Raw genomic sequence first — 14,565 nt, forward strand, 5'->3', positions numbered from 1 at the left:
CCTTGTCTTTTCTAAGCTTTCTAAAAAAATTATTAAAAAAGTAATCAGAGCTTGATTATTTGAAAAACAAAAATTTTTAAAATTTAAATATTGATTAAATTTTATTTAAATTTCTTTTATCAATCAAATATTATTTGTATGTAAAGCCATATAATAGATCTTTATTTTCATGAGCTATTCACATTTAAAGTAGCTTACATTTAAACATCTTTAAGTAAAAATTTTCATTGATTTTACATTATAAAATAGCAGGTAAGTATGCTTAATAGTGAAATGTTAAAAAAAATTAAACTATATATTTAATTCATTCATTGATGAATTTTATTGTTTAAGTTTCATTTACTAAATCTTATAAAGAAAACAAACATAAAAATTGCAGTAAAGTATCAAATTTAAAATATTTTCCACTTATTTATTTTCTAATAAAATATCAATTTATTTTTATAAAAATATTATGTTGAAATTAATTAATCTTAAATATTGTTTATAAAACAAAATATATAAAAAAGTTTCTGATAAACTCAACCACTACTTAGTATGTATTATGATTTTATCTTGAATAGCAAATTATTTGACATATAAAATTTTTTGATTTTAAAAAATATTTTAATTATTTTTAATTAATTGAAAAAAATCTTCTTTATATTTGCTAATAGCTTCATAACTTTAATAATTATAGTATTAGCATAAATCATATATTATCAAAGAATAAACACTTATTTATCGTCAGCTAATCTTACAACTAAAATAGTTATATTTGAAATAGCTTCTGAACATTCTAAAGTTAGAGAAAATAGACATTCATTTTTCAGATTTTTATATTACTCTTAATAGTTATATGGAATATATGTTAATTTGAATCCTATTTCTGTTACCCACTTTATTTCGTTTATCTAGATTTAATCATCTTTAATTTGTTCATAGCTTTTAAAGTCATGCATTATTGCTTTTCCGCAAAATCTAATAACTTAATCAATATTATATAGCTTAATTCCCACATAAATACTGTCTTCGCTCATAGGATAAATGTATACTTTAATCCTATCTTTTATATATTCTTTTTATTTTTAAATAACAACTTGTTTTTCTGAGTTTTTGAGAGATTTATCTCTTGGCTCAACTCCTAAATCTATTATATTGGCAATATTTTTAAAGCTGATGAAATGTTAATTAACATTTCTATTTATCACTAAAGGAAATTCGCTTTCTTTGTGAGTTAATGTTTTAGCTGCTGATTCATATTCAGGTAAATCAATATTCATTTAGTTTAAATAATTTTGTTAATATCCTCCTAACATTTTTAATAATTAAAATTAAAAAATCTTATTAAATATCTAAATAAATTTGAAAATTTTATAAGCCCATAAATATAAATTAAATATTCTTAATTAGGTTTCCTAATAAAATATTCTTTATAAATATTTGAGAAGATTACCTCATTCATTATTATTTTAGAAATTTTAAATATGATAATCCTTAACCATTAAAAATGTTAATTTCAAATTGAATTTGTTTGTGTATGTATTTTAAAATGAATAAAAATATTTTGGATATTTTTGAAATTTTTGAAATTAGAAAAATTATTAAGAAACTAAATAAGAGTTTAATCACTATTTATGAATTTATTTATTTATTTACTATGTAAACATATCTGTTGTTTAAAATTGTAAATTTCAGATTTGCTTCTACGTCTTAAGAAAATAACTAATAAAAAATAGGAGGGAGGCATCAAAAATATTTTGAACAACTAGATTGATAATAAATAATGATTGTTGCTTGATAGATCAATCAATTAACATTTCTATTAAAATTTATTAAAGAAATTGATAATTTCGTACTTTTAAAAATATAAATAATAAATTAAAACACTATAATTCTAATAAGCGATTGCTCTGTTTAATTTAAAAAATCTATAGACTCTAGCTACTCAAAAACATTCAGCTACTAAGTGAAAACTGAGTATTAGCTTGGTTTTAATTCATAAACTAAAAAATATATTCTTAGGTAGCGCTTAAACAAGTATCTTCTTTAAATTTTATAGACAAAATTTAAAAGAGACTTCACAAAAATGCACTCTAGAAATGCCAATTCTGCAATAATCAGTACCAATCAATATAACTAATAGTTTTAAAATAGTATGAGCTAATCTGGTATCTCAGAGAACTAATAATCTCTTCCAAGGTAGTATAGAAGCAATAGTTTTTACTTGTTTGAAGAGACATAAGGAATGTAAACAGAATTATATTATTAAATCCAAATTTTCATTTTCAAATTAAAATAAACATTCATATTATGTGTTATGTTTAATTCAATGGTCATTCCATAAAAAATGCAAAACAACAATGACAAATTTTAAAAATATTTATTATTTATATAGTTATTTATTGTTATTTATTTAGCAACAGAACAGGGAGTATTTTAAGGTCAGATTCTTCTCTAGATGAAAACGAAGGAGAAGTAATATTTCGCACAGAAAGAAGAACAAGCAATTTAAATTTTACTCCTATTGATGATATGATTTTCAAAAGCAGGGAACCAATTTAATATAATTAGATATAGGCAGGCTTTTAAGAATACGAATCTTATGTTTGGGAAAAAGTTGAAAGTAAAGGCTCGTAAAGACCTTGTCCTAGAAGCAGTTCGGCTTCAGTTATTTATAAAGAATGTCTTTATTTATTTGGAGGGTTCACATTTAATGGTAGACTAAATGAGATTTATCAATTCAATTTTAAAACTCTCAAATGGACCAAAATAAAGGCTACAGGGACAAAACCTTCTGCCAGAGAAAATAATGGAGCAGTTGTATATTAAAATAAACTGTATATTTATGGAGGTTATGATGGGGTTAGTTGGTTCAAAGATTTTTATTCCTTTGACTTTGCAACATATGAATGGACTCGTTTGCCAATACAAGGTAATTTATTAGCAAGAAAAATAAAAATTCAAAAATTATTTTTTTTTTTCCTATTATTAATTTTTCTAATTCCATTTTTAACAAAGGTGATGAACCAACTTAAAGTTTTGGTTTTGCTTCTGGAAGTCATGAAAATAGTTTCGCTATTTTTGGAGGTTTCGAAGGACAAAATTGGCTGAATGATTACTTCGAATATAATTTTACAACAAGTAAATGGAAGAAGGTCGAGTTGAAAGGCTCAGTTCCTTCAGAAAGATCATGTCCAAGTTATTGTTCTAAAGATGAGTATCTCTATGTCTTTGGTGGTTATAATGGAATTGATAAATTATAAGACTTTTATAGAATTAATATGAAGAAAGGCAAAAGTATTTTCATATAATAGAAAGGCAGTATACCTTCTCCTAGATATTTCCACAGCCAGATATATTACTCTGATAAAATATTCTTGTTTGGTGGTTATAATGGATAAGTTAGGCTAAATGATTTGTATGAGTTTAATGTTAATACAAATAAATGGACCAAAATAGATTAAAAAGATCCACCTGCTGGACGTTCTTCAATGGTAATATTTATTTTTTCTGTTCTATTTTTACAATATTCTATTTGAATTATTTATGAATACCAATCAAAATTTTATTTTAAATGCAAAAAAAAATAGGTATTACAAATATATAATGATGTACTCTTTCTATTTGGTGGTTTAATTGGTTTCAATGTTATGAATGATTTTTATCAATTCAAATTTTAGACAGCATGTCTTCCAAAGCCCTAGCTGAATTAAGATATTTTCTCTCTTTTAAATAATTAATAATTAAGTGATGTATAATTTTTAGTTGAAGGATAAATTATTTATGCCAATAAGGCTATTCTTAGCTGCAGATCAGAATACTTTAGAATGATGTTTACAAATGGCTTACAAGAGAACTGTTAGTAATAAAGCCAGTAACCAGTTGTTATAAAAGATACATCTTATGATTCTTTCGTAGATGTTTTAGTTTATATTTATACTGATACAATAGATAACAACCTATCTCCATAAAGAATAATAGCTTTATTACAATTATCTGATTTATATTTTCTAGATAGATTGAAGTATCTTTGTGAAGAAAAGCTAGTGAGAACAGCTTAGGAAAAAAATATTATTGATTATTTATTGTTAAGTTAAAAAAATAGGTGCAGTTATCTTAAGAAATACTGCATGGCATAAATATTAGATAATCTAAATGAAATAAAATAGTAACCATGCTTTTAGAAATTGCTTATCGATCCAACTCTTTTAATGGAAATTATAATGAATAAAAACTGAACTTCAAAAAAATATTGAAAGCTGTAAAAAATAAGTAAAAACTTGAACCATTCACATTCAATTAACAAAATAAAACATATTTAATAACTTACTTACTATCCTTTAACTTTCTTTTAAACTGCAACTCACAAGAATAGTTATATAAAATATCCAAAATAATATTCAAAATTCTTTTAAAAATCTTATTTCAAATAAAATAAAAACATTCATTTTTTAAATTTATCTAAATATATATTTCAAATATTATGTTGTCACTTACTCTCTTATTTATATATTTTATATTTCAATTTTATATAATTAACACAAATCGCTTACGTTAAACGTTATATTTAAATGTTTAAGCTTTCATTTATTATTTATCTAATTTAAATATGAATCTAATCAAGATTAAACTAATAAATTTATTTTAAAAATAAATATGTTAGAATCAGAAACAACTATTTTGTTTTTTATAATTTTTTACAAAAAAATTAACAGTTTGATTTAATTAAATATAAATGAATGAAAAACTCATTTATTATTTAATTATTTTATTTTTAAAGCTTTTAAAGCTCTTATTCCTTCATTCGTTAAGATTTTATTAAAAACAAATCAAAATTTTAAACAAATTTACATTTCATTTTTTTTCTTTTAGGCATTAGATATAAAGCAATTAAATATAAAAAAATATTAAATGCTTCTGTATTTTATTTAAATCATAGAAATTTTTGTTTATATTGAGTTTAGTTTAAATAAGAATAGAAAAAATAAAAATAATTTAAATAAAATCATAAATATTTTTACTTTTAACTATAGATATAATATTAAATTTCAAAAGATATAATAGTTTAATTGATTCAATTACATTTTTAAGACGAATTAATTTATTTATTAATTCTAATATTGATTCTTAAAGCTCAGTGTCTTCATTTATTATGCACGAACTTTATTTTAAACAATATGACACATTAAACTAATTTTTCTTTAAAGCTATTAAGAAAAGAACATAAATAACAAATATAATGTATATATTAGTCATCAAAATGCTTATATTTAAATTAAATTTTTATTATATTTTTCATAATCAACTTTATTTGTTCTGTGAATAAAATAATTAAAATTTTTGTTTATTTCATTCTTGTTTAACAGGGACACAAAATCTTCCCAAAAATAGTATTGTGTTGCTAGGAATATGTGAAATCGTGAAAATGAAGGGTTTGTTGCAAAAAAATTCTTAATATTTTTTTAAACTAATACACTATTTTTTTGCCATGATAACTGTTGCTGCTACAGCTTCTGTTCCCTTTTCATTTACTTCTATATTAGCTGAATGTATTACATTTGAAATTAATAATTCTTCTGTTTAACTAAACTATTTGAAGTTTGCCTAATTTGTAAAAGCATCTTAGATTCCGAGTTGCTAAAGAATGCTAACAACACTTTGTGAAGTTCCACCCATTTTGAACTTAGGAAGAAGCAATCTTACATCAGTTTTCTTTGACGATCTTTATGCCTTGATAATCTATTCATCTGTAATACTATTTTCTAAGTCATTTAAGTTTGTAATAGGCAAAAGAATTTCCATGGCATATGCTTCATTTTTGAATGGGAGTTGGATATACTCAAAATGATCAAATTTACCATATTTATATTCTGCCTCTTTATACATCATTTTTGTAAAAACTATGCTTTCTTCTTTACCTGGTTATAGATAAAACTTACGATCTTAAGCAACCTCAAATTAATATAACCACTCTGCTTTTAAGTACAGAGCATTTATTAGGATCATTTTAGTTTAAGCACTAATCATATCTTTTTTTAAGAGCTCGTCAATTTTTGTACTTGTTTATATAGATACCCACTTGTTTATAGAAACTCTTACAGATTCAGCTTCTTTAAAATTTACTTGTTCAAATCCTCCATTCAAATTATTCTCAATAAATTACTTGCAATTTTGAGTCATTCCAGAAACTCCTGTGTAAATTTTATTGGCAGAAAGAACACTAAATTCTTGAGAAGAAGATGTCAATAAGGAATTTAATGAATGTATGAGCTAGCCCAACTCTATATTGTTCTAATAATTCAATACATCTTTGAACTCCTTTAGTGTTTATTATTCTGAACCACAAGCTGCCATACTCAGGCTCAAGAATATTGAAGCAGGAGAAAAGAAAAAGTTTTCATTTTAACCACTTTTTTTCAAGTAGTTGATCGAAAAATGGCTAACAGAGTGCTTTTTAGATTCCATATTTTTATGTTTTTGGTTTGTTTTATATTTTTTTGATATTTATTTATTATTATTAGAGTTAATTTATTTTTATTTTTTCTCTTTATTTCATGAGTGATTTCTACAAACTTTTACTGATATAGAAAGAAAGAAAGAAAAATCAATATTATGTTTGCTTTGTAATTAAAATTAAATCAAGATTTAATATAGAAAATTATTCTTTGAGGCAAATAAATTTGATCAAAATACTTTGTTCAATAGGAGTCTATAATAATAAAATTAAAATTTCTTTTATAATAAGTGTCTCTAACAAAAAAATTAAAATTTCTTTTATTAATAGAAAAAAATATATTAAAAATAATTAAATTAAAAGAAAATTATCAAAATAAATTAGTTTACTATTGAATTCTTTATAAAATTTAATATTAATATTTAAAAACTAAAACTGTATGTTGAATTATTTTTTAATAATTAAAAATCCAATCAAAGCCTATACTAAATTACCAAAAATAAAATATTATTGAAGTCAATTTTGTTGCTGCAAAATTTTGCTTTTAACATAAAAAAAAGTTTATGTCTACAGAATAAAATTATATTTTAAAATTTGAGAATCGTTAAAATTTTGTTTTAGAAACTAATTTAATTTGCTTAATTAAATTAGCTTAAATTTAATTGTTATTATGTATACAACTTTTAGTAATTAACGATTTACAGGAAATGTATATAAATTGAAAGAAAGTTTCAAATTTTCTTTTAAATTTTATTAAATTTATTTTTTATTTTTTTACAGATATTTCTTAAGTCCTAAATAAAATAGATTTATTCAATCAAATAATTTTCAGTTCATTTAAATTTTTTTTACAAAAATAATTTTGAAAACTTAATTTCAAATAAAAAATATTCATCTTAATATTTTTATATCTAAACTCAAATTAACTTCCTGTTTTATTTCATTTAAAAATCTATTTTCAAATTTTAGTTAATAATTGTAAATTTATTAGTAATTTTACATTTTTACAATTACCTTTAAAAGTTTTAATGATAAAAAATGTAAAAAAAAAAAATCGGAATATTCATTCTAAAATTAACAAAAGAAAAAATATAAGGGTTACTTTTTAAAAAAAATCTGTATTTATTCTTAAAACTCTTTATCTTCATTTATTAAACACAATCCTAATTTAAAATAAACACATTAAACTAATGGAATTTATTTTTTTTCTTTAAGTTATTGAAAAAATAATATAAGAAATATATTTGAAATGTATATACTACATAATTCATTCATTATTCATCAAAACACTTATATTTAAGTTAGATTTTTATTATATTTTTTGCAATCAACTTTATTTGTCATGTGAATAAAATAAGTAATTTTTTTGTTTATTTCATATTTGTTGTTCAGGGACACAAAATCTTCCTAAAAATAGTATTGTGTTGCTAGGAATATGTGAAATTGTGAAAATGAAGGGCTTGTTACATATAAATTCTTAATATTTTTTTAAACTAATGCAACATTTTTTTGCCATGATAACTGCTGTTGCTGCTACAGCTTCTGTTCCTTTTTCATTTACTTCTATATTAGCTGAATGTATTATATTTGAAATCATTAATTGTTCTGTTTAACTAAATTATTTGAAGTTTGCCTTATTTTTAAATGCATCTTAGATTCCTAGTTGCTTAAGAATGTTTACAACACTTTGTGAAGCTCCACCCATTTTGAACTTAGGAAGAAGCAATCTTACATTAGCTTTCTTTGATGATCTTTATGCCTTTATAATCTATTCATCAGTAACACTATTTTCTAAATCATTTATGTTTGTGATAGGCAAAAGAATTTCCATAGCATATGCCTCATTTTTGTATGGGAGTTGGATATACTCAAAATTATCAAATTTACCATATTTATATTCTGCCTCTTTATACATCATTTTTGTTAAAACTATGCTTTCTTCTTTACCTGGTTATAGATAAAACTTATGATCTTAAGCAACCTCAAATTAATATAACCACTCTGCTTTTAAGTACAAGGCATTTATTAGGATCATTTTAGTTTAATCACTAATCATATCTTTTTTTAAGAGTTCGTCAATTTTTGTTCTTGTTTATTTAGATACCCACTTGTTTATTGTAAGTCTAACTGATTCAGTTTCTTTAAAATTTACTTGTTCAAATCCTCCATTTAAATTATTCTCAATGAATTACTTGCAATTTTGAGTCATTCCAGAAACTCCTGTGTAAATTTTATTGGCAGAAAGAACACTAAATTATTGAGAAGAGGACATTAATAAGGAATTTAATGAATTTATTAGCTAACCCAATTCCATATTGTTCTAATAATTCAATACATCTTTGAATTCCTTTAGTGTTTGTTATTCTGAACCACAAGCTGCCATACTCAGACTCAAGAATATTGAAGCAGGAGAAAAGAAAAAGTTTTCATTTTAACCACTTTTTTTCAAGTAGTTGATAGAAAAATGGCTAACAGAGTGCTTTTTAGATTCCATATTTTTATGTTTTTGGTTTGTTTTATATTTTTTTGATATTTATTTATTATTATTTGAGTTGATTTATTTATTTTTTTTTCCTTTAATTCATTAGTGATTTATACATACATACTTTAACTGAAATAGAAAGAAACAAAAAACCAATATTAGCTTGTTTTGTAATTAAAATTAAATCAATATTAGATGTAGAAAAATATTGTTTGAGACAAAGTAAGTTAAATTTGATCAAAAAATTATCTTAAAGTAGGCGTCTCTAAGAAATAAAATTAAAATTTCAATTATTGATTAGAATAAAAGTAAGTTAAAAAATACATTCAGCAAATTATCAAAATTAGTTTACAATTGCTTCTTATAAAATTTAATATATGTAAAAACAAAAAATGAATGCTGAATTGTTTTTTATGAATAAAAATCAAATCAAAGTCTTCTAAATCACCAAAATAAAATATTATGCAAGTAAATAGTTTTTCAAGTCAATTTTTTTGCTGCAAAATTTTGCTTTCGATATAAAAAAGAGTTTGCTTCTACAAGAATAAAATTATATTTTGAAATTTGAGAATAGTAGAATTTTATTTTAGAAGGTGATTTAATTTGCCTAATTCAATTAGCTTAAATGTAATTGTTATTTATAACTTTTAGAATTTCAAATTTACAGAAAATGTATGTAAATAGAAAGAAAGCTTCAAATGTATTTTAAATGTAATTAGATATTTTTTTTATTTATTTACAGATTTTTTCTCATTCCTTAATAAAATAATTCAATCAAATAATTTTAGTTCAATTGAATTTTTTTTACAAAAAAAGTGAATTTAGAATGGAAAAATTTGAGTAATTTTATGTCTTTTTAAGGGTAAAAATTGATAATCTAAAATAATGGCATCACTATCTCCATTTACAGAGTTTTGATAAAATCTGATAAACGATTGATGAGTAGATAGAATCAATTATTTTATTCTTTAGTAGAGTAGTTTCTGAATTTTTTTAGGTGTCGGTTTTTTAGCTCTAAAGTTTTGCTGTCCTATATTCAGGTGCACTTTTAAGGCGCATATATTGGCAATATTGAAATAATAAATAATACCTTTATTGTACATTTTAACTTGGCAGTCACATAGAATAGTTTAAGGAGTATGATTAATGAGTTTAAATTGTTTAATATTTTGTTAATAATCTACAGATATGATGGGATTCATTGATATTTGGTTTAGTTCAGGCAGTTTTATTCTCACAAGTTTTATTTTCAGAGAATTTAATTTTTTAATTTTTATTAGATCAGATTATAAAAGAAACAATATAATAATGAATATTTATCTTTATTTTTAAACAGATTTTTTTTTTTTTGATAAACTGATTTTTAAAGCTTATTTTAAATGTAAATAAACATAGCTGGGTTTTTCCGCCTTTTTAAAAGAAATTTTTTTTGTTTATTGAATTTACAACTCTAAAAAAAAAGTGCTTAAAGAGATAAATTATTTTTTGTAATAAACAATTTAATAGATAAAATAATGGTTAATTATTTATGTGTTAGACAAAGATTATTATTTCGAATAACATTAATTATATTCTTAGTAAAAATTTAAACTTTTTTCTTCAATTATTATTTACTTAATAACTTTTCAAAAGAAAAAATGTTTGCATAGTAAAAAACTAAGATGACAGAAGACAGAAAATATTTTGAAAATCTAGTTGATGTATTTAATTTTTAAAAGATTTATTTCGAAATTTACATATTTCAATAAAAGAAAATTCTGAGCTCAAATCCTAGTTTTATCACTTCATATCACATCAATTTAGAGTAAATAATTACTTTTTTAATCTATAAAATATACTTTTTATTTTAAATTGAATATTTAAAATAATTAGTTTATTTAACTGAATAAATTAAATAAAATTTTGTTTTAATATCATTTTAAATTTAAGTAATTGAAACTAAATATTAAATATTTTAAGATATAAGGATGTTGGAGATAAAGAAATTTCAGATTTAGGGTCTGCTTTCTCAAAATGCTAAAATCTATAAATTCTTTCATTGAATTTAAAGTAAATAATTAATTTACAAACTTTGCTTATTATAATTAGTTATTATTAGATTTTCATCATTAAAAAAGTTTATTTGAACAATAAATTAAAAGTTGGATGAAACTTAGATCGCAAGGTTTACTAAGCTTTTGTTTTGCTTTAGAACATCTAAATAATCTCATAGATTTTACTTTAAAATTAAGGCAATCTTATTTAATATTTAAATACATTTTTTGAAAATTATTGATTTATTTTTTTTTTATGACAGATATCAAAAAAATATTTAAAATGATTTAATACTTATCTATTTAAATTTTTGCTAATTAATATGATATTTTAATTATTTTTACAACTTAACAGCTCAAATAATATTGGCTATGAGAATATTGAAAGATTGGGATCTGTTTTAGCAAGTTTTAAATAATTATAAAAACTTCATCTTGATTTAAGGTAGAAATAAATTTGATCTTTAAAAATAAAAAAATTATTAATTAAAAATAGTTTTTTTATCTAAATTTTAAACATTAATATCATAATTAAAAAATTAATAACCTATTAATTTAAGTTTTTTTTAATGAATAATAGTTCAAACAACATAGGAAATTTGGGAGCTTACAGCTTAGCTAGTTCTTTAAAAAATATGTGTAGTCTCACTGACTTGAAGTTAAATTTAAGGTTTTAAAATATTTTAAAATTTATCAAATAAAAAAATCAAATTTAAATCTTAATATTTTTAATTAAAAAAAATTTTTATGATTTTTATTAACCACATTTTATGAAATATTAAATATCAACAAAATAAATTAAATAAAAGATAGAATTTTATTGGTGTAAAAGGAATGAATTAAATATTTGCCAATAGCTTTTAAATTTCAACTTTATCTCTAATTTTCAGGTAATAATATTTTAAATTTAAAAAAAATTAATTCGCAATAAAAAGCAAAATAGTTTGAATCTTGCTAAAGAGATTTTTCTTTTCCCATCTGATTTTTTTATCCTTTTCAGAAAAAATATTTAAAGAATACATAATTTAATAAAGTAATAACGAGGTTGAAAAATATGGAGAACCTAATTTAGGAATAGGCTTAGAAAATTGTAGGAAACTAATAAATTTAAATCTTGAGTTTACGTAAAAAATTATAAAAAAAAAGGATAGTTAAAAATTAAAATTTAATAAAAGAAATAATAGTATTGATGACAGTAATGCATCTAGCTTAAGTTCTAGTCTAAAAAATATCCCTAATCTCTAAAGATTGTCTTTAAATTTAAGGTTTAAATTTATGAATTTATAATTTACTTTAGTTAAGAATTCGTCCTTCTTTTAAATTTTTTATGCTTACAAAAACTAATAAAATTATTATCTAATTAAGTTCAAATAGTATTTCTGGAGAAGGTTGTTAAATTATAGGAGAGTCATTAGTAAGTTGTAATAAAACCTCTGAATTGGCACTATATCTAAAGTAGAAAGAAATTAATAAATATTAATTTTTTATAAATACATAAGAAAATAAATTAATTACATTTTTTAAAATTTATAATCTTATTTTTAAACAATAAAAGCTCGAATAGAATTAAAGAGCAAGGAGCATCAAGCTTAGGAAAAGCTTTAGGAAATTGTCCTAATCTATTAAGCTTGACAATTCATCTTAAGTAAAATTAAATAGCTATTTTATTTAAACAGCTTTTGATATTTATTGAAAATAAACTATTAATTTTTAACTCATTAATAAAATATTTTAGCACAGAGTTTTACTTTAATTTAACAAATTTTATATTAAAAGTTTTTGTGAAATTAAAGTTTAAGGTGCTACTAATTTATGTAATAGTATAATTGGATTTCATAATCTAAAAATACTGGCACTTAGTTTTAGGTAAACATTTAATTAATTTAATTTATATTTTATTTTTCTAGTTTAAAATTTTTTTTATTTTATAATCAAAATAATATTTATGATTTTAACAAATAAATATTTCTACTGCTATTGAGTACACACAAGATTTTAATTTAAAGTAAAAATGTATTAATCTCTATCAATTGAACCATTTTATAATGCTTATTAAAGATATATTCTACTATTATATGAAAAACTAAAATTATTTGAAAGTCTTAATTCTCTAGTTTTTTTATAATTAGAAAAACTACTTAAAAAATGATTAATTTTTTTATTTTAAAATAAATTTATTTCGATTTCTTTTCTTTATTTTAATAATAAAAATTTTATTAAAAGTTTGGGCGCAAAAGACAAAAATGAATTAAAAAATATATAATTAAAAATTAAAAAAATGAAGAGATTGGTTTTAAAAAAATTAATTTTTTGAAAATTAATTTTATGTTTTTTAATTATCAATTTATCAATTTGCTATGAAATAAAATTAAATTTATTTTAAATTGATAATTGTTAATTTAGTAATTTTATTTGTGCATTTTACTTATTATAAAATTAATTTTTTTATATCTAATGATAATTAGCTAAAATAAGCATTTAGATTTATAATTAATTATTAACAATATTCTTAAGAGTTTCATTTCTTTTTTTAGGTAAAAGTATTTAATTAAATATTTTTTAATAAATTATTTATTAGAAAGGAGAACTAGTTTTTTTTAATTTTTAAGATTTTTAGTAGAATTAAATAAATTATAAATTAAATAAATAAAAAAAATTATTTTTAAATAAAATTTATTTTAATAATTTTAAAATTATCTTTATCAAAATAAATAAAATTATAATTGTTTAAAATTATTATAAACTTTTATAATATTGTTGTTTACTACAAATAATAAGTCTAAACAAGTTAACATATAATTTATTAATATTTATGAGTTAATATTGATATCTATAAATAAATTAAATTGATTTTTACATTTTAAGAATTAAATTTTTTATAAATTAAATAACTAGCATAGTTAAAATACATTTTATATTACAACTATTAGTTTAAAATAGGTTTTAAATTTTTAAAAGAAGATAATTTATTTTTTAGAAGCATATTATCAATGTAAATCAAAATATAATTTATTAAACAGCTATGAATTACAAATATTATTGTTATTATATCAATAAAATTATATTATAAATAATTAGGTTTTAATATTTATAGAAGGAGATATATTATTTTCTAATTAATTAAATTTAAATTTTTTAATATAACTTTTAAAAAGATTTACCTTATAAATATCAATTTTATAAACTAATACATTTAATTTTGAATATAAAAAATAAATTTACTTTTTTGAAAAGTTAAGCTTTTTCAGAAAAATGATAAAAATGTTTGTCGTAGACAAAGAATAAAAATGTATAGAAAATTAATTATATAAGGATAATTTTTCTATATAATTTGTCTTTTGTAATAAAAAAAAATTTCATTAAAAGAGTCAATGAAATAACTAAATTACAAAGATAATTTATAGTAGTATCTATTATATTTAGGCATAATTTATCTGTCTATTTTAAAAGCTTAGATTTCAATTGTAAAAGGTAAGTGAAGTTTCATTATAAATTACAGGAAAGTTTATTGCTTTGTAAATCTGTTAATTTATTATAAGAATATAATTTAAAGATGGGTATAAATATTTGCAACTTTGAATGTATTTTTATTTCTTTTAAGATTATTCGCAAAT

At 20.5% G+C, this 14,565-nt stretch overlaps 5 protein-coding genes across 5 annotated transcripts; 2 read left to right on the forward strand and 3 right to left on the reverse strand. All coding sequences in view use genetic code 6, as the record gives it.

The window, feature by feature from the left end:
* Positions 1-701: 701 nt before the first annotated feature.
* TTHERM_00037750 (hypothetical protein) lies at positions 702-1,298 on the reverse strand (the record flags this gene model as incomplete). Its single annotated transcript, XM_972082.1, has 1 exon — positions 702-1,298. One exon carries the CDS (start codon positions 1,296-1,298, stop codon positions 702-704), a length of 597 nt encoding a protein of 198 aa, XP_977175.1.
* Positions 1,299-2,068: 770 nt separating this feature from the next.
* Positions 2,069-4,220, forward strand: TTHERM_00037760 (kelch motif protein; the record flags this gene model as incomplete). Its single annotated transcript, XM_972083.2, has 4 exons — positions 2,069-2,229; positions 2,400-2,914; positions 3,001-3,476; positions 3,573-4,220. 4 exons carry the CDS (start codon positions 2,069-2,071, stop codon positions 4,218-4,220), a joined length of 1,800 nt encoding a protein of 599 aa, XP_977176.2.
* Positions 4,221-5,331: 1,111 nt separating this feature from the next.
* Positions 5,332-6,447, reverse strand: TTHERM_00037770 (proteinase inhibitor I4 serpin; the record flags this gene model as incomplete). Its single annotated transcript, XM_972084.1, has 1 exon — positions 5,332-6,447. The coding sequence occupies one exon, from the start codon at positions 6,445-6,447 to the stop codon at positions 5,332-5,334; it is 1,116 nt and encodes a 371-aa protein (XP_977177.1).
* A 1,364-nt stretch (positions 6,448-7,811) lies between these two features.
* Positions 7,812-8,930, reverse strand: TTHERM_00037780 (proteinase inhibitor I4 serpin; the record flags this gene model as incomplete). Its single annotated transcript, XM_972085.1, has 1 exon — positions 7,812-8,930. One exon carries the CDS (start codon positions 8,928-8,930, stop codon positions 7,812-7,814), a length of 1,119 nt encoding a protein of 372 aa, XP_977178.1.
* A 1,502-nt stretch (positions 8,931-10,432) lies between these two features.
* Positions 10,433-13,265, forward strand: TTHERM_000037782 (transmembrane protein, putative; the record flags this gene model as incomplete). The annotated part of the gene is made up of 13 exons (XM_012797163.1): positions 10,433-10,618; positions 10,670-10,722; positions 10,878-10,967; positions 11,036-11,149; positions 11,307-11,396; positions 11,532-11,621; positions 11,761-11,841; positions 11,986-12,075; positions 12,127-12,216; positions 12,317-12,406; positions 12,507-12,596; positions 12,728-12,817; positions 13,175-13,265. The coding sequence occupies 13 exons, from the start codon at positions 10,433-10,435 to the stop codon at positions 13,263-13,265; spliced, it is 1,245 nt and encodes a 414-aa protein (XP_012652617.1).
* Positions 13,266-14,565: the final 1,300 nt, after the last annotated feature.

The sequence above is a fragment of the Tetrahymena thermophila genome (assembly GCF_000189635.1).
Source record: "Tetrahymena thermophila SB210 genomic scaffold scf_8254667, whole genome shotgun sequence".
Classification (NCBI taxonomy): Eukaryota; Ciliophora; class Oligohymenophorea; order Hymenostomatida; family Tetrahymenidae; genus Tetrahymena; species Tetrahymena thermophila.